The 21,194-nt window shown below is 41.5% G+C and overlaps 2 gene segments (V, D, J or C); both read right to left on the bottom strand.

The window, feature by feature from the left end:
- Positions 1 to 6,620: 6,620 nt before the first annotated feature.
- Positions 6,621 to 8,840, bottom strand: LOC104852686. The segment is given in 3 exon segments: positions 6,621 to 6,640; positions 8,270 to 8,683; positions 8,774 to 8,840. Coding segments are annotated over 3 exon segments (480 nt in total).
- Positions 8,841 to 13,449: 4,609 nt separating this feature from the next.
- The window catches only part of LOC104852674, a 14,621-nt gene continuing 6,876 nt past the window's right edge, over positions 13,450 to 21,194 (bottom strand). Inside the window, 1 exon segment of the V gene segment in view lies at positions 13,450 to 13,934. Coding sequence covers positions 13,450 to 13,934 — 485 coding nt within the window.

The following is a 21,194-nucleotide window of genomic DNA, read 5'->3' as shown; positions in this document are numbered from 1 at the left end:
GTAACCCCTGCAGTGTAGAGGTCTATGTGTGAAGACTTCTCCTCAGCTCTGACTTCAGGAACTGTAACTCTGTGGGGGCTGAGTGTCCTTCTGCTCACTGTACACACACTTTACAGAAATCCATAAACACATGAATGACATTATGAACTACATTGTTATGTGTGATCATTTAAAGGAAGCTTAGGAATAGAAACCTTTCTGATATATACAGAAATAACTGAAATAAAGCAAAGAAAATATATAAAGGCAAAATTACAAGAATCTGTTAAGGAATAACGATTATTGTGAAACAGGAGTATTTTATCTTAAGAGTGCTGTATTAGTGATACATAGATGGAAAGATGGGACGGAGAGAATGAGGAATTAGGAGAAAGCAGAGGAGGAGAGAGAACAAAAAATCGAAATAGAATCTTATAACTGAAATAAAGCAAAGAAAATATATAAAGGCAAAATTACAAGAATCTGTTAAGGAATAACGATTATTGTGAAACAGGAGTATTTTATCTTAAGAGTGCTGTATTAGTGATACATAGATGGAAAGATGGGACGGAGAGAATGAGGAATTAGGAGAAAGCAGAGGAGGAGAGAGAACAAAAAATCGAAATAGAATCTTACAATTCTCTTTTTATACATCCCATAAAGAAAGTGCAGTTCCTACTCATGTTCAGAAAATATGGACAGAAAGCATTCACTGGAGTCTTTGACCCAGCCCTGAGTCGAGTAAGGCTGCCTCTGTGTCCTACTGCCCTGAACACAGTGGTCCACATGGTGCTGGTGCTGATCCTGGGACAAGGCCTCCTGAACTGGCTATGTAAGAGAGAGCTGTGTGTCCTCAGGCCCTGTGGAGAGGGATGTGAAGGATTTATTTCCGTAATCTGAAGCATTTATTTCTGCATGAGACACCTCCTTGTCATGGGGATGAAATTATCAGATTCATTTTTAGGTGACGAAGATTCGGCATTCAAAAGAAATCTAAACTTGAAAATTGCAAGAAACTTTGAAGTGCATACAAGTCATATTTACTTATTTACCAAAATCCAAGATTAGGAGATGAAGAAAGCAATTATGTAATTATGTACTTGTGCTATTAAATTTAAAAGAAAATCTTTTCTTGGAACTTGGTTAGTTCCTAAGTCGTCTGTAGCGTATATGGTGCAGGGTCTCCTCAGATGATGATAAGACTGAAAGGAAGCCACAGGGGCTGACAGGAAGCCCTCACTCAGCATCCTTCTCTGCACCTGCTCCTGGGACCTTTCCTGGTGCTCAGTGGATCATTCGCGCCCCCTGCTGGTTGCATCTGCCCTGAAGGGAGGTCTATGTCTGGCCTGCATTGAAGTCCTCTCCCTGATTCTATTGCACAGTCATACAAAAGCTTGTCCTCGCATTTCAGACTGATAACTTGTAGAGACTGCATGTTCTGAGGCTTGTCTCTGGAGATGCTCAATTGGCCTTTCATGGAGTCTATTTTTAAATTTTTCAGGGCTTCTTTCTATTAGTACAGTTTGCAGCATTCAGTGGTAACTTTCATGGTGAGGAGTCAGTACACAAATATAACCAATTCAATTCTTCTGTACCCACCTCTCTTCCTTTCCCTCTCCCCTTTCCTCCATTTCTTTCTCCTTTTCTCTTTTACAAAATATGATCCAATTTCCTATAGTTTTATTGTTATTTAATTTTGTTTCTCAGGCAAGAGAAGTGATGTGATATGTAAGTGTTTGTGTCTGATTTATTTCACATATATAATGGAATAGTTTTGTAGCTATTCCTTGGACAGAGGACTAATATCAATAGTATATGAAGAACACAAAAAGTTTTCAAGAGTAACAAATCCACAAAGACTGAGACAGATTTGTCTTCACTTAGAGCAGGAGAAACAGAGGGAAATGGAAGAAGAAAAGGAGATGGCTAAAAATGTATGGTGTTCCTTTGGCAATTTAGGAAAATGACTTAAAAAGACATTGTACTGATGATTGTAGTTGTTTTACGAGGAAATGTACTGATCAATAATGGACATTTTACTTTAAATTGATGAGATTGTTGACACCTGAAGTAGTAAAATAAATTCAATGAAAAGATTTCCTCCAGGTTTAGTTACAAAATGTTAAAAACATTACAAATGTTATCTAAAATATTATATATAAATCTTACCGTGCATGAAGAAGACCTAATGAAAAAGACATAGGGCCCATTATGGTTCCACTTACAGAGAGAGAAATGATTCACCAGGGATGAACAGCAAGGAGAACGCAGGTGAAGTCTCCCCAGGGCCCCAAGGCCCCTGCTCCTGTTTTGAGCCTCTGGAAGGTCCAGCTCCTGGGCATCCTGATCATGCTGAGTGCTGTGCTGTGGTCCTCAGCTCCCTTTGGAGGGACTCAGTGTCCCCTGGTGGCACTGGGCATCGCCTGCTGGTCCTGATCACCAAGAAGTGAGGTTTGTGTCTGGGCTCAGACTGACTGCTTCTCCCTGGGGATTCCAAATTCCTACCAGATTTTCACCACGTTCCCTGAGACTCCTAAGGATCTGGTCCTCAGGATCTCAGCAGAATCAATTTTATCTCAAGTGTTAAATTGTGTTTTGCACAGTTGAGAATGTGTTCTCCTATTTAAACACATGTGACTAAGGAGACACATCAGAGGTAAGGACAGATATATGAAACCAAAGTGTCTGGAAATAAGTAGTGTGTTGAAAGAAGACTCAGTTCCTAACAGGAAAACAACTTGGTTTCCCCTGCATCCCTAGTACACCCTGTGAGTCTTGAACGGCCCTGCAAGGAGGTTTGTGCCTGGGCTCACAATGATGTCCCCTCACACCCGCAGGTTATCCACTCACTTCCGCTGGCACATTTAGTATCTCTTGCTCACCAAAAATTACCTTCTAAGACAGCAACAAGGAAAACCCAGCTGAGCACAAGATCACGAGTTTGCCTCCACGTGATATCTTTTTCATAGTAATGCACAATTGTGACCAATATGGTTACTGAGCCCCGCTACAGGGAAAACTAATTACTGGATGTGTCTCCGAAGATGCTGTGTTGACTGTCAGGGATGAAACAGAAGCTGTGCCTCCACTAAAATCGCACTGTCCTGCTATTCTGTTCCCATGCCCGGGGCTGATGACTCCAGCTCCTGAGTAATCACCACTGGTTCAGTAACCAGAACATGCAGAGTTGAGGGACAGGCCAAGTCTCAGCTTTTGTGGCTGCACCTAGAAAAAGACAGAGGGGCTGAGAACAGAGTGAGTTTGGAGCTCAGATGCAGCATCCACTCACTCTTCTGTTTGAATCCTCGGACACTCATATCTGGGAGCCGCCACCAGTAAAAAGATGAGGGAGAATTGTTTCAATTTACTTCAGATTAGCAATACAAATCCCACGGCATATCTTGTATGCAAAGGCATGAGGGAGACACAGGAGGTCTCTGTTTTCAAGACAGCCCCTGGGTGAAGGATTCTGACTGAGCCTTCCCAGAGCCATGTGCTGTCCCTGCTCCACTGCCTAGGTCCTCTCCCTCCAGGACAGGACTTGTGAGGCAGAAGCTGGTTAGAGCAGGATGAGTTCTCAGATGAAAGAGGGCTTTGCATCTATGGAAACGAGCACACAGGGCCCCGGGTTAAGAGCACTGTAGGGTTCAGAACTACAGCACATATGTACATGTGTGTGTGAGTACTCACAACGTACATCCATGGTACAGGACCACATGTGCACATCGACTTCTGGACACTGTACCAAGTCCATTTCCTTTCTCTGTATGCTCATTGTTCAAATGTGCATATTCCAAAGGTTTTTAAATGTGTGTTCCTTATTAGTATTCTACACATTGGCCATAAATAATCGTTACATTTACTGCGAGGAGTTAGTACAATTTACATCTTCATTCTTCCTTTTTGCTGTTCATCCCATTCCCATCCTCTTTCTCCCTGCTTCTGTCAACTCTTAGTCCCCTTTCCACTCACAAGAGTAATGATGAAACTAGGACATCATGAAAAGTTTTCGGACCCACAACTGAACTTGGTCGTACCATTAAATTCTGAGCAAATCTTCTCAAAAATGGAAATGTCAATTTTACAGACTTTGAGTCACTCATTTGACGTGTTTCCTTGTGTGTGTGAGATGCATTTACACAAATCTATGTTCATGAGTTTCTATGGAGAAAATACTTTTTCATCTCAAACTTTCTTCCCATTTTTTCTGAATCAAAGTAAATATTTATACTTGTGTAGTGTCATTTTTAGCCTTGTCAAAATACATTTCCCTTCTGTACTGAGGTTTGTTTTTCTGTACTAACATGAGTTGTTCGGACCTCCTAGAATTATAAACTTCCCATTTAGTCCGAATTAATGGCACTGATAATTTGCTTCTGCCATCGGTGACTCTGTCTCTTCTCTATTGCACTTATATAGATTTATTTTCAAGGAATCAAAAAGTTCTTTGCTGGGTTGCACTGGAAAACATTTTATTGAATCCAAATATACACAATAGTAAATAAGAACTGGACAGCAATAGAAAATAGGAACTGGATGCATCTAAAAACCAGTGCCCATCACATCCCAGAGCTGAAGTCACTTCAACAACTCACTTTGTGTTCAGCTCTGAAGTTCACGTCCATCCTAATTCTCTGTCAAGTGAGGAACATGAGTTAAAGCCCAGCTGCACGGTGGAGGAGGATGAAGAGGAGGAGGAAAGGAGAAGGGAAGGAGAAGGAAAAGGAGGAGGAGAGGAAGAGGACAAAAGGCAAGGGGAAGGGGAAGGGGGAGAGGGAGGAGGAGAGGAGAAGCCTGGAGCCCAGTGCATTGATATTTAGAGGTAGGGCTTAATGAAGAAGGGGGAGAGGGAGGAGGAGAGGAGAAGCCTGGAGCCCAGTGCATCGATATTCAGACATAGGGCTTAGAGAGGTGACCAGATCCTGTGGGCAGCACCGTCTTCAATAGTTTAGTCCTTTGATGTGGTCTTAGCTGCATGGGCTGTTAGAAGCGCAGCCCTCCTTTGAGTTAAGTAGGTCATGAGGACCTGGCTACTGGATTACGTCTTATTCTCAGCCTCTCTCCCCCTCCTCTCCCTTCCTCTCCCTCAACTTCTCTCTCCCTCTCCCTTTCCTTCTCTTCTTCCTTTTCTCTCTGAGAAGACTTTAACTTTTTTGGAAATATATCTCCTATTGGTATCATTGAATCAAATGCAATTTCTATTTCAAGCTTTTGGAAGATTCTCGGAACCAATTTCCATAGATATTGCACTTGTTTACATTTTAAAAAATCATTGTAGAAGAGTTTCTTTCTTCACACATTCTTACCAGCATTTTTAGCCTTTTGTATCCTAGAAGATAGGCATTCTGAATGAAGACGTAGTCTCAGAATAGTATTGATGTACATTGCGTAATTACTGAAGATAGTGAACATTTTTTTAATAACTACTTAGCTTTTTATCTTTCATTGTCTTGAAAACTGTCTAATTTTCTTGTCTATTTTTTGAGTGAGTCATGTATTATTTCTTTAGGCTGTCATTTTGTTGTTGTTGTTGTTGTTGTCATATTGGGGGGACAGGGATCAAATTCAGGACCTTGAACTTGCAAGGCAGGCAGCTGCACCACTGTGCTAAAGCCCTGCCCCTTTAGCATGTAGGTTTTAAAGAAGTTTTTAGAAGAGTACCTGGCATTTTCCCCATTGTTATGTTTATCTTTTTTTGACGTACACTCAACAGCTTGGGTCTGCTCTGACGGTCTGTGAGCTACATGAACCATCCTGTCCTGTTTGTCTCACTGCCTAACAGACCCAAAGTTCACAGCATTAACACAGGAGGATCATAATGAAGTTATTTGAGTTAACCCTTGAGAAATGCTTTTAACTGCTAATAGAAAGGCAAACAGTTGGTGAATAGCAGAACTCCATGTAATAAACAGTTTTGAAGTCACTTATAACTCTAAACTTTTCATTACTGGTTCAACAAAAATAGAACAAATAGAAATGGAAAATAAAAACTTTGTTTGGCTCAGCTTTTCCTCTTCTGGATAAATTTCCAAAATATTAAGGTCATTGTATTACCATGATATGCGCCTATCCGTATTTGGAGCTGCACAAGCCACAATAGCTAAACCGTCAAAATGGCCTATGTACTCCTCAACAGAAGAATAAATAAAACCGTATTTAAATACAAGGAGCAGTAGTCAGCCCTAAAGAAGGATAAATTTGAGTGTTTTGAAGGGAAATGGGTGGATTATAGAACCATCATGCTGTTAAGGGGATCAGACTCCGCTGTGTAAATACTGCATGGTTCTCTAATATGAGAAGGCAAAACAATAAATAATTCAAAAAAAAGTATGGAGACCGGTTAAGATACAGAGAAGCGGAGTCCGCAGAGAGAGCCTTGGGCAAGGAGGTGGTGATGGGCTGGGGACGAAGGGTTCTAAAGATCATTGAAATGCAAAGACTCCACACTAATTCAGCTGGTTCAATTTAATTTTTATTTAATGAAAATGTATCTTAATTTAAAAGCAAAACTTCGGACCTGGGATTAATCTCAGCTCTTCGGTGGCCTGCTTGCAAGAGCTACGACCCGAGTTCAATCCCCGGCACAAAAAAATAAAAAATAAATAAAAGAAAAAATACGAAAACTTGAAAAGCAGGGCAGTTTACTGTCCATGGAAAGGACCTGAAAAGAGTTACAATTGGCAGAATTTTGCTGTGCAAACTGGGAGTGTGTGCACCGATGGCTCATTTTTTTTCTGCAAGGAGATAATCTAAAAGCAACTGAGAAAATAATCCTATTTTGGGATTTTGAAGTTGAAAGTGATTTTACCGCGTATAGGAATTTGCGCAATGGAATCTGGAACATGCGGAGCCTCGATCAGAGCAGCCTTTCTTTCAATGTTTGTCATTGTCAGAGAAATGACAAATATTTACCTACTGGATAATGAAATACTTAGAAAACGTTAAGTGATAGATTTAAGAGAGATTTCCTAAAGAGAACCATAATTCTACAATAAGTAACACCAAGAATTAACAAACTGAGATGACATCAAATCTAAAAGCATCTCCACACTGAATTAGCAGAGTGAAGAAACAATGGACACGATGAGGAATTTATTTCAAGCTTTTCCTCAGAGGGAGGAATGATACCTAGACTGTATGAAAAACTCAAAAAGATTAGATCGCCTAAAAGAAAAGACCCAGTGAAGAAACAGGTAAGTAAAATGTACCGGTACGTCTCATAGGAAGATATACAAGTGGCCAACGCATATAGAAAAAGATATTAAACATTCCTGGCCCTTAGAGAAATTCAAACTAAAACAATGTTAAGATTCTATCTTTGGCCAGACAGAACTGCCATCATCAAAAAAATCTACTAGTAACAAATTCTGCCATGGCTGCAGGTAAAACAAGACGCTCTTTCTTTGTTGCTGGGAACGTAAACTAGTACGACCACTGCGTAACTCAGGACAGAAATTCCTTAAACAGCTCACATTCGAAATTCCATAAGACCCAGCTCTCTCTCTTCCAGGTATCTTCCCGAAAGAGCTAAGCACATCGTGCTGCAGCAAAATGTGCACACCGGTGTTTATAGCAGCACTATGCCTAAGAGCTAAATTCTGGAACAGCTTGTATGCCCATCAACAGAGGGTGCATGTGGTACTGAGAGTTAGTGGACTGTTACTCAGCTACGAAGCAGGACGGATTTGAGACATTGTAGGGAGATGGATGCACATGGAAAATATAATATTGTGTAAAATGAATCAGACACAAAAACTTAAGTACCATACAGTACTTCTCATTTGAGTGAGGCAAAATATAAACATAAAGCACAGTAAAGAATGGCTAGAAGGAGATGAGACAATAGGTAGATCTCTTACAAATGGGAAGGAGTCCAAGAGAACATAGATGAAAAAATAGGAGACATGAAAAAAAGTTAGGATATGTGCGTGCCATGTACATGAACCTGAAAAATGAATGTAAATTTTATATGTCATAAACATGAGATAAATTCAATAATGTCAACATGAACTAAAATGTGGAAAGGAGATTTAGAGGAGGGAAGAGTCAAGTTAATGATGAATAGGATGGAGATTCCTTAAAGGATCAAGCGACACTTTATACATGCACCCAGTTCTGAAGTTGGTTGTAAATTGGCTGTACTGCAAACATGTACTGATAAGAAAAAAAGTAAATTTTTGAAAAATCCAAAGTCTATAGAAGCCTACACTGAAGAAGTTCTTTAGCAAAGTTGGGGACAGGAAGAGAAAACCACAGACTCTAACAGCAACGCAGACCCAGGATCCTGCACCTGGTCCTGGGCCCGACAAGAGCTCAGTGTGTCCTGCCTGCCCCCTGTCGTCCTGGGAGCCCCTGCAGGGAGGTTTGCGTCTGGGCTCACACTGATTTCCCATCACTGTGTCTCTTGCACAGTAATACATGGCTGTGTCCTCAGATCTCAGGCTGCTCAATGATAGTGAGACTTGGCTCTTGAAAGTGTCCCTGCCGATGCTCACTCGAGATTGAAGGGCTGAGTTATACTCTGTACCTCCACCACTCCATATCGCACCGATCCACTCCAGTCCCTTCCCTGGAGCCTGACGGACCCAGCTTACACCATTACTAGTTAAAGAGAATCCAGAGACTGTGCAGGTGAGGGACAGGGTCTCTGAAGGCTTCATCAGGCCAGGTCCTGACTCCTGCAGCTGCACCTGGGACAGGACACCTGGGGACAAGAAGCATCACCATCAGTCTCAGTCAAACACACCACACACCCTGTGCCCCCCTTGCTCTCCTGAAACTCAGAGACACTCACAGCAGGGAGCCGCCACCAGGCAGAGGAGCAGCACCAAGGACTCCATGCTGTATGAAGGCTCCTGTGAGAGGAGACTGGGGCTGCTCAGCCAGGTCTGGCTTTTCATACTGAGCCTGGGGCTGTTTTGCATGGAGGAGGCAGTGAGGCTATAAGAGGTGGACAGAGGGCAGGGTGTTCTGTTCCTTCCCAGGAGAGTGTTTTTCTTATGATGATGCATTGCACTGGGGAGAGGAACACCCCAATGACACTGTTCTGTATCTTCTGTGGTACTGATACTTCTACACACATTGAGATGGAGCAAAGATTTTGTTCATTGAGAGCACAGTTTTCATTGGCAACTTTAACATGAAAGTGTCCATGCCTGGAATGGGTTGTAATGTGCTGAGTATATTTACTAAAGAGTGCCTTTCCAGGGGAGAATTTGTAGTGAGGCAGAGAATTGTGTATTTGCTGGGCTCTTGCTGGAGATAGAGAAAAATATTTAAGAATCCGAATATGCTTTCTGTCTTCTTGGTGCCATGCCTGTCCACCTCTCCAACTTTAACATGAAAGTGTCCATGCCTGGAATGGGTTGTAATGTGCTGAGTATATTTACTAAAGAGTGCCTTTCCAGGGGAGAATTTGTAGTGAGGCAGAGAATTGTGTATTTGCTGGGCTCTTGCTGGAGATAGAGAAAAATATTTAAGAATCCGAATATGCTTTCTGTCTTCTTGGTGCCATGCCTGTCCACCTCTCCATGACTGCCTTTTAAAAACATATTGCTTCATCCTTGAGGTTAGTCTTCATAGACAACTTCTACATCTTATTCCCTACATTTTCACAGTTAACTTATGTGGAGAATGTTCTTGGAGTTCATGCGTCTAACTTTAACATGAAAGTGTCCATGCCTGGAATGGGTTGTAATGTGCTGAGTATATTTACTAAAGCGTGCCTTTCCAGGGGAGAGTTTGTAGTGAGGCAGAGAATTGTGTGTTTGCTGGGCTCTTGCTGGAGATAGAGAAAAATATTTAAGAATCCGACTATGCTTTCTGTCTTCTTGGTGCCATGCCTGTCCACCTCTCCATGACTGCCTTTTAAAAACATATTGCTTCATCCTTGAGGTTAGTCCTCATAGACAACTTCTACATCTTATTCCCTACATTTTCACAGTTAACTTATTTGGAGAATGTTCTTGGAGTTCATGTGTTTCTGTCTAACTCCATTCTTGGCATTTTGTAATCAGAGATGTCTACTACTATCTGAAAATACTGGGACCTCTCATGGACTACAGATATTCTGACCTTTCCTCTTAGACCGCTGTCCCTGAAGACTCATGGCTTCATAATGACTCAAGTTTCTAAATGTGAAGCCTGAATAGACTATTTGGAAAATCGCCTCAGCAGCATACCTTACTCCAATCAAGAGGGAGACAGGAGGAAGAAGTAGGGAAATACTCAAGGAGCAAGGGCATGTGAGACTTGGTATCTGGCTTCATCCCCACCTGCCTCTCAGAGATGCTGAATGTGCTGGGATGAAGAGGGCCCTGCCCTGCCCACACAGTGCAGCTTCTCCAGGCCCTGACCTTCAGATGGCCCCAGAGAACACCACAAATGGGAGCACATTCTGTGTAGGAACATCCGGTCCTTGTCTCAAAAACCAAGATAGAGAAGGCCAATACTATCAATAATGTAAGTGAAATGTTCATTTATTTCTGAAAAAAACATTCACGGAGGATTTCAAACTTGTCAACAAATTTTTCATCCAGGGCCTTTTTTAAATGAGAGATCCAGATGTGTGTGGAAGTGCAAATCTATAATCCCAGAAGTTAAGACTGTGAGACAGCAGGATTTCTATGAGTTCAAAGCCAGCCAGGGCTACAGAGTCAACACAAGGCCATCCTAAATAACAGAGTGAGACTCTGTCTCAAAAAATACCAAGAAAAACAAAAGCAAAGCAAGGATCAGAGATTAGAGATCGTTAGATACTCTAGCAATGGAAAACATTCAAAATACTGGTCATGTGAAAGCCTCATGTGAAAGACAGAATACAACCTGAGAAGCAACAGTTTAGAACACTTAGGTAGCCAATCTTAAATGAAATGATAAAGGTGCTATGTTTTAAAAATAGAGTAAAAAACATTCAAAATCCATGGGCAGAGGTTCTGTGAGTATCACCTGATCATATGATCACAAAAACCTAACCTGACATATCTTTTTCCTTGTATGTCCTTGAAATCTCCACATCAGAGCCCGGATGTGGTGTATGCTTGTTGTAGCCCATCCTTTTGGCTGGCATTATCCTCTCAAGTTTAACTTTGAGGCTTCAGCGTGTTTATTTTATATCCCTGTCCTACCAGCTTGTCCTCCATGATGGTGACATTGTGTGCGTTCCCATCACACCTCATGGCCAGTGCATGTGCTATGACATCTTGGCTCCATTTCTTGTTACTACGTGCATGGCATAGTGTAAAACTCTGAAGAAAATGTAGGTTTCTTTAATTCAAAATCTCATGCTCTTTTATTTTTTTGTATACATACAATTAAAAAATAACTCTACTCTCTATTGAGGTAGCATGAGATGTTGGTGAAATGACTGTGTCCAGACTAAGATTTCACCGTTGTGTCTTACCAGATCGTAGGGCGGTGCTCAAAAGTTACAGGATGGGCTTTGTTAATGGAGTTTGTAGGTCAGCTTGTTGGTCCTCTGTGAGGATCATATGTCTCCTTGTGGAGTTTTTAGGAATTGATCAACACTTGAGTGAATGAATTCTGAGAAGAGCAGGTTCCCCTCCATCGTGTGTGTGAGATTCATTAACCAGGAGAATCTGCACAGCCCAAACCACCGGTGTCACCAATCAGCAGGGATTCCCCAGCAGACAGCCTGCAACTGTGCCTGCACCTCCAGCTCCCTGGTCTCCACCTGCAGCCCACACGGCAGAGCTGGGTCTTTCCAGCCTCCATGGTCCTGTGAGCCAGTTCTGGAGGAAATGTCTCTTCCTGTGTGCTGTCACTATGTGTCTGGTTTATCTCTGCTGCTCTGGAGAACCACATCCAATGCAGCCCTCCAGAGAAGCGGGGGACAGTTAGAGCAGTAACCCAAGTTACTGAGTATTCCTTTATAGCACTAGCTGTAAAGGACATGTACCATCTAAATCATTGTGAATTTTAGGTTTCTTCACAAGTCTGAGTGTAGTGTGTTTATTCATTTTTCCATTTTTGTATTATTACCAAGAGTTTCTGCTATTTGGAACACAAGTTCTGTTTTTAATTTAGATTGTGTAATTTCATTTTTGTTAATAAAGAGAGGTAAAGGCCAGGCAGTTATGTGGATCTCTTCCTGGACACAGCCTTGTGTTTACTGAATTTACCCCTTGGTTTTATATTATTTCCTGTTATTGATTTTATATTCCATGTCCTCATTATTAAAGTAGAATCTTGGCATCATTCTGATCCATTCTATATATACAGAGATGTACCGGAGTGTGTGTGAGGGTGTTACCATCAGAAACCCAATATGGAGGAAGGAAGTGAGGGTAAGGGGAATAAAATGAATCAAGATGTGATAAGCACAAACACCTACTTTCTAAAGTGGAAGTAAATATTATGTACTGCAAACAAGTCTTAATACAAAAGTTTAATGTGAAAAACTCATAATAAATAGTATATTATATACATGATAGTGAGTTGACAAATATCTGTGAAATGGGAATAGGATCAAGAGACTGGGGATCATCACAAAAAAACTAAAATGTGCGTGTGTGGGCATTGGGTGTGGAAATGAACTTATGTTCACTAAAAAATTTCTTCACAGAAAATTATAGCTGTAAGAAAGATATTATTAATTATATAAGCATATTTTATCATTTTAGGAAAATTTGAGAATACATGTGTGATGGAAATACACGTTTAACTGAGATAAAAGTGAGATAGAATATAGAAAATGTATGAACACAGAAATATGAGAATCTTCTTAGAAAAATGAATGTCATCGTACTTGAACACTTTCCCTCATGTATTCTTCATCGTTTACTGATATATAGATTGATCCTAGTGATGAGAGTTGAGAAAGGAAGAGGAGAGAGACAGAGAGAGGGGGATTTAGAGGGAGAAGTGTTACAGTCTGTTTTAAAATTGTTACAATTTCTAAAGTCCAAAGGAAAAGCGTAGGCCCAACCCTGCTCTGCCCCCTCGGATAGGAAGAGCACAGCAAAGCCCTTGGACTCTGCACTGAGTCCTGCCCAGTTTCTCTCTTCCCTCCTCCCTGAGCACGGGACTCCACAAGGTGCTGGGGCTGAGACTGAGGACCAGACATCCTGAGGTGGCCAAGGATAGAAGAGAGAGCTGGGTGTTTTCAGACTCTGTGAATTGGGTTGGGATGGACTTCATTCCTTAACCTGCATCATGTATTCTTGTATGAGACAATTCCTCACACTTGAGAATAAATTAGCAGATACAATTTTTTATGATGATGATTTGACACCGAAAAGAAAATGCAGTTGACAAAGTTTCCAAGTTACTTGAGATCTTGTTTGCCCGTATTTGAGGTCATCACACCAGGGACCAGGGTTTACCCATCAAGTGCAAGTTAGATATATGAGGTGAAACTCCATACTTCAACAATATTAACGGAATGTTCACTTATCCTTGCATACTTCATTGAAGCTCATGCATTTCAAGGTTTGTTCAGGTCATGTGATGTTAATACGGAAGGGAAACCCCAGAGGACAACAGGAAGCCCTCACCCCTCTGCTGCCTTCTCTGCACCTGCTCCTGGGGCCCTGCCTGGGTCTCCATGGACCACAGTGACCCCTGCTGGAGTAGCGCTCCCCTGCACGGATGTTTGTGTCTGGGCGAATGCCGAGGTCCCCTCACTGTGTCTCTTGCACAGTAATACACGGCCGTGTCCTCGGTTCTCAGGCTGCGCATTTCCAGATACAGCGTGTTCTTGCCATTGTCTCTGGAGATGGTGAATCGGCCCTTCACGGAGGGTGCGTAGTTTGTGGTAGTACTACCCTGGTTAATATTCCCAAGCCACTCCAGCCGCTTCCCTGGAGCCTGGCGGACCCTGTGCATCGAGTAGTTACTGAAGGTGAATCCCGAAGCCAAACAGGAGAGTTTTAGGGACCCCTCAGGTGCCACCAAGCCTCCCCCGGACTCCACCAGCTGCTCCTCAGCCTGGACACCTGCAAACACAGAGACATCTTGCTCAGGAAACTGTCGCACAAGTCCACTGTGTACAATCACGCCCTCAGTATCTTTTGCTCTAAATAATTTACTTTTCAAAATTACAAACATGAAAACCCAACACATGGTAAGGTCCATGTTGCGCTGCCTGTGTTCGATCCTGATCACCAAGTGGGAGGAGGACCTGGGCATCCAGGGCTGGGCTCTCTGCAGAGCTGCAGGGTCAGGGCTGGGCTCTTTTTTAACAGCATAGTGAAGCCTTATTTGCATGGCCTCCTCCTATATAGACAGCTCTGGGGTGGATAACTCAGAGAGGGCACTGCCCACATCCAGGGAGAGTGTGCTGGGATAGTTTGGTACCAATGAATTCATTTACGATAATAGGAAAACACATTATGAGATAATGTATTGACTTTGTCTCTTCATCTACTTGTATTTGTCTTCTACACATAGCATGCATCTTTCTATTAAATTTTTCTGCTTGGAAAATTATGAAAGTAAAATTCATGTAAAATTATGAAAGTGTGGGACACAGTTTCCTCTTCTATAGCAGAGCTGATGCGCTGTAAATGTTCTCCCCACTGTCTGGGCCCAGGCTCTCCGAAGTTGTGAACAAACTATTACCTGTTCCAGCACCTGGACAGAGAGGGGCACCTGGTGATGTGGCTGTTCCCCTGGTCCTGTGCAGAGAACAAGAGTGACTTTGCTGAGTTTTGCTGTTTGCTGAGAGGAAATAGAGCCAGTGTTCATGTGGATGCCTGTCCGTGAATCTCTCATTTTCAACTGTCATTAACTCTCTCACTCTTTATCTATATTTAGAGATAGTTTATCTGTGACAGGTTCATCAGATACAACACGTAAACTGCCCAGCTGTGAAGTGTGCACCTGAGAAGTATTAACACACAAGGGCTCTTCCACAGGTACACATGGACAGAGCAGGGAACACACGTGTCATCCTGCAGTGTTTCCTGGGGCTCCTCTGCCATCCCTCCCTCCTGCTGCTTCCCTCCTGCATCCTATCTCCAGGCAGCTCATGACTTTCGTCTTGCTTTACACTAATTTTCCTATTTCAATATTTACATAAAGACCCCACTCCATCTAACTTGGTCATGTTTAACTCAAATATTTGTTTAAAATCTCAACACGTGTCTATGTGACTCAGCATTCTTGGATATTAATGCTGATTAATTTCCCAATGTATGCAAATAGAGCCATGGATACAGCTCAGTGGTCGGCTTGCCTACTGATTGTGAGGCCTTGATTTTCATTCCCAGTATGGAAAAGATGCACAGAAAATTAGCAATTAGAGAGAAATGGGATGCAAAACATTTCAGTGTAAATCTTTCATTGCTCTCTTAATGTTTAATCAAATGTTCTAAGCTTCTGCTTATTATAAAGTGAGCTACTCATCATCACACAAATGCATACACATTAAAACATTGGTCTCTTTTTTTTTACAACACAGAGTATAACTGTAACCGAAAAACTGGATTCAATGTAAATTAATAATGTTTTCAGTGCACCAAAAGAATGAAGTTGCAAGGCAGTAAAAACATGGAACCTGGAAATTTTGAGGTTACACAAGAAAATAAGGGCAAGACTTATCTGCCTGGGGCTGAGGTCACCCTATGCCATGTAATAAGAAGATTAAGTTGGAAGCAACTCATTGATTACTAATGGCTGAGTGTGCTGAAGCCTGAGAGTGTGAGTTTAACACACACACAAACTGGGGAGGAGAGTGTTCTATTCCTGCTGCTGTAAAAACACCACACAAGGAGCACCTTACATCACATACAGGCATTTGTCATATTTGTGGACACAGAGTTTTACGAATAGGCAATGACAGATTTGGTTTCCCCAGGAGGAGAGCTGTGTGCTCCCAGACCTTGTCTAGATTCTGCACCCTGAGGTCACAGGAGAAATGCACACTGTGCCCCTACATTGCAGGGAGGGGAAAAAAAAGTGATATGCTCATGACACAACAGTCCTGATCTCAACTAAGAATCAAGTAACCCTGGGAAATTTCCCAAAAAAGACACCATATATTATTGATATCCACCAGGGCACAGATGAGTTCCAATCTATAAACTCTGAGAGACCCATGGTTTCCAAGCATAGTTTTCTATCCCGTCCTCCCACTCCCATGTCTTTATCTCTTACTAACATCATCCTATTCCCTCATAACCACTCCGAAGTTTTAAATCTCTTTAGGACCCTTCTCAAAGCCTGATGTAAATGTTATCTAAATGAATTATGGGTGAGATTTTCCATGTGATTCTCCTTAATTTGTCATCATGAAATTAAACAAGTTGAGTGTTTCCCAACTACAGTGCTGAGCCTTCCAATGCATGGACAGTTGCAATCTAAAGAGCGGATACAAAGGAGCAATGAGAACCAATAATAAGCACAACCTCACTGGACCAATGTTTACCCTTAAGGATCCATAGTAACCCCCTTTGACTTCATGTGGGTGTGAATTTACATCACATTTCACATGGTCCTTTCAGCCCCATCAGCACGTTTTCAGAGCTCAGCTCCTACAAGAGTCCACGTGGATGAGAGCTGGTGCCGGTAGTGTCCCACAGCAGGTTTCCATCCTGGTGTATCTGCGGGCCAGGTGCCTTGTGGCCAACGGGGCAACAGTCTGCAAGGTCTCCAAGGCACTGCTCTTGGGCACCTCTCTTGGAGGTTCTCACCCCACACTTGTGCTGCCATTGCCTTTGTGGAGGGTCTCTGCAGCTTCTGCCTTCTACAGAGTTTCCTGCCTGAGCCTGCAGATGTCCAGGTCTGCTTTAAGGTCAGATGGAGGCTTCCATGGCCACAGTGCTTGGACTTGGTAGACTTGCAGACAGTTCATCTAATGCACTCCATGGACATACATGGTCTGTGCACTCTGCAGTGTCAAGCATGGAGGCCCACGTTGTGCTTGGACACACAGGAGCCATACGTGTTGTGACTCAGGAATGTGGTCCCCAAATATATCTACCTGATATTTGAGGAAACCCTAGAAATGACAGCATGACCATCTATGGCTGTCATGACTTCAAGTCCGTGTGTTCTAGGCTTGTGTGGGAGTGGAAGACTCTAAACACCATTGGAATCATTTTCTCTTTTCCTGTTCAGCAGCATTAGGCTTGTCTCAGTCTATGCCACTCTCCTTATCACAACTTCCTTATACAAGACTTCAGTGTTGGCCCTAAGAAATCTTTGCTCTCTTTATGACATGGCAAGGCTGGGACACTTCCAAATATTTAAGTTTTCCTTTCCTTTTGAATTGATATTTGATAATATCCTGTTGCAGTTTTCACTCATTTTATCATTAGAAATGAGGAAAATCTATTCTCAACCCTCAGCGTGTGCTTAGGAGATTTATCCCGCCATGTCTCATTGGTTCCTGGTAACTTTTGACATTCACCATACACCTGGACATAAACACCCTTTTTCCCCATTGGATGCAAAGATGTCTTTACCCTCACTTTCCAGTACACTTGTCCTCATTTCCATTTGAAGCCTCATCCAGATTTCTTTCATCAGCCTGATTCTGCCCACATGCTGATCCCGGGAACTGAACTATCACAGCTCTGCTCCACTCGGCAATGTGTCCGCTGTGGATGGGCAGCTTGCATGGCTGTGACTGCACGGAAAGAGGCTCTCCCCGAGTGCTGTCCTAGATTTGCTAATATCATAGGCACTGCATTGTCGATGTGCTTGCGATGATTCTGGTGTAAATAAATGTACTGCTGTGCCTGACATGTAAATCATGTCACATCCAAATGTCTTCTCTCCATACTGGATTATAATAAAGTGACCATTATTGGTTTAATTACTGCTTTAAACACTGGTGCTTTGAGGGTACTCCTTCAGCTTATAATATCCTTTCTGTAATGCACTGTGCCATATTCCACTATCCAAACTTGCCTGTTTTTATGGTAATTACTTTTTATTCTATAATTTCCCTTTTCCTTTTAAAAATATTGAGTAATGAATTGAATGTTTTGTCCAACTTATATCCTGGTGACAACACATTTATGAAAAGATTCCAGGAAGAGGTCACATTCATGATTTGCCTGCAAAATAAACAAAAGTGATTACGTTAATAGATGGGGAAAATCAGTGATGTTCATTGCTCTCCAGTCAGGAGCATCTCATTCCACTACAACAATAACTGTGAAGGACAAAAATAAAATGACCATTAAATAAACCATTTTATATGAAATGAAATAGTACTCAGCCATAAAGAATGAGAAATTACCGTCATTCATAGGAAAATGGATGCATATTGAGGTCACACTCTTAAGTGAAATATATAAGTCACACACGTGTAAATACCGAATACTTTCTCTGGTGTGAAAAACTATAATTGCACATAAGATCCTAATGGTATAAATTGACAATGTGAAATAGGAAGAAAAGGGCTAAAGGCATAGGGGAAGTGGGAAGGGTAGGGGAAGGAAATAAAGGAAAGGAAAAAAATATGAGAAAATGAAAAAATGGAAATAAAGTGTTTGTAAATAGGGAAGGGAGGAGGAGTTGAAAGGAGGGCAGGGGTAACGGGAAAATGAGAACCAAGACCTGTCATGTAAAGGTACAAGACCTCAGTTATGAATGTAACTGTACCGTATACTTAAAATGTACCAATAAAATCAATGACAAAAAAATTTTTTTAATTTTGATAGTCCCCTAAATCATGTGTTGGGAAATTTATCATGATCCTGATTAAAAACCACACAGAGTCCACTGTGATCATGATTAATGAAAAAAATGTTGTTCGGGATGTGGGGAAAAGGCCAGAGCTGACTATGATGCTGAGTTTGCTGCCAGGTCTTGTTGGTTTGACAATCCCATGGTAATTATTGATTGCACAATGTGACAGCGAGGAGTCCGTCTCTGAGTGCTGATGCGGAGGCAGCATGAAGAATGTCTGGTGACTCTAGACATGATCACTGAGGAAGGAAAATCTTAACAGGAAAAAGAATCTCCCTGGAATGAAGCCCTGCTATTTGGAAATGTATCCTTCAAAGGATTTCCTCCCCTAGTAAGTTTTAAGATAATGTCAGATTCCAAGGCTTTTAGGAAGACTGTAGCACTCTTTTTTGAGTTCAAACATCTTGGGGTCCCAGTTGAAATTTTGAAATGAAAACCCTTTGTGGTCTGTCACTGTGAGAAGAGACAACCTTCCATCGTATCAGTAAACACAATGCTGTGGCCTCCAAGAACAAAGAAAAAGTCATGGAATAAAAATGATCCATAAAGCCTCTGTGGAGAATAATGACACCAGTCATGATGCCTTTTCTCTGTGGGCACTGCTTCTGCAATCTTTCTTTTAAGGCTGATTTTTAATCTCAAAATCAAAGTGGTTGCAATAGTCTTCTGTTGCTGGAACAGAATACCCAACATCCATAACTAAAAAGAGGAGAAGTGTGATTGGTCTGTGGATTCAGGGCATTCAGTCGGTGCACAGTAAGCCAGCTGGGAAAATGGATGGATTAGGAAATCATCATGCTGTTGAAGGAATCAGACACTGATGTGTAAATACTGCCCGGTTCTCTAATATGAGAAGGGAAAACAATACATAATTCAAAAAACAAATATGGAGACTGGTTAAGGTACAGAGAAGCAGAGTCCTCAGAGAGAGCCTTGGGGAAGGAGGTGGTGATGGGCTGGGGAGGAAGAATAGTAAAGATCATCGCAATGCAAAGACTCCACACTAATTCAGCTAGTTGAGTTTAATTTTTATTTAATGAAAATGTATCTTAATTTAAAAGAAAAAATACAAAAACATGGAAATAGGGCAGTTTATTGTCCGCGGAAAGGACTTGAAAGAGTTGCAACTGGCAGAATTTTGCTGTGAAAAAGGGGAATGTGTGCACCGATGGCTCATTTTTTTCTGCAATGAGATTATCTAAAAGCAACTGAGAAAACAATCCTAGTTTGGGATTTTGAAGTTGAAAGTGATTTTGCCACTTATATGAATTTGCACAATGGAATCTGGAACATGCAGAGCCTGGATCAGAGCAGCCTTTCTTTCAATGTTTGTCATTGTCAGAGCAATGACAAATATTTTCCTACTGGATAAGGAAATAGGTAAAACACTTTAAGTCATAGATTTAAGAGATAATTCCTAAACAGAACCATAATTCTATAATAAGTAACTCCAAGAATTAACAAACTGAGATCACGTCAAATCAAAAAGCGTCTCCACACTGAATTAGCAGAGTGAAGACACAATGGACATGATGGGGAATTCATTTGATGCTATTCATCGGAGAGAGGAATGATGCCCAGATGATATGAAAAACTGAAAAATATTAGATCGCCTAAAAGAAAAGAGCCAGACAAGAAACAGGCAAGTAAATTGTACAGGTACATCTCACAGGAAGACATACAAGTGGCCAACGCATATAGGAAAAGATATTAAACATTCCTGGCCTTTAGAGAAATTCAAACTAAAACAATGTTAAGATTCTATCTTTTGCCAGACAGAACTGCAATCATTAAAAAAATCTACTAGTAACAATTCTGCTGTGGCTGCAGGTAGAAGAGGACGCTCTTTCATTGTTGGTGGGAATGTAAACTGGTACAACCACTGTGTAACTCAGGACAGAAATTCCTTAAACAGGTCACAATCGAAATTCCATTGGACCCAGCTCTCTCTCTTCCAGGTATCTTCCCGAAAGAGCTAAGCACATCGTGCTACAGCAAAATGTGCACACCGGTGTTTACAGCAGCACTATGCATAAGAGCTAATTTGTGGAAGCAGCTTGTATGCCCATCAACAGAGGATGCGTGTGGTATCGAGAGTTAATAGAATGTTACTCAGCTATGAAGCAGGACGGATTTGAGACATTGTAGGGCGATGGATGCACATGGAAAATATAATATTGTGTAAAATGAATCGGACACAAAAACTTAAGTACCGTATAGTACTTCTCATTTGAGTGAGGCAAAATATAAACATAAAGCATAGTTAAGAATGGCTAGGAGACAAGGCAATAGGTAGATCTCTTGCAAATGGGAAGGAGTCCAAGGGAACATAGATGTAAAAATAGGAGACAGGAAGAAAAAATTAGGATATGTACGTGCCATGTACATGAACCTAATAAATTAACATAAACTTTATATGTCATAAACATGAGATAAATTCAATAATATCAACATGAATGAAAATGGAGAAATGAGATGGGGGGGTCAAGTTAATGATGAATAGGATACAGAGTTTTTAAAGGATCCAGCGGCATCATATACATGCAGCCAGTTCT

This window comes from Fukomys damarensis, unplaced genomic scaffold (assembly GCF_012274545.1).
Source record: "Fukomys damarensis isolate Sample0158 unplaced genomic scaffold, DMR_v1.0_HiC HiC_scaffold_25, whole genome shotgun sequence".
Classification (NCBI taxonomy): Eukaryota; Metazoa; Chordata; class Mammalia; order Rodentia; family Bathyergidae; genus Fukomys; species Fukomys damarensis.
This window is presented reverse-complemented; position numbering and strand designations above follow the sequence as displayed.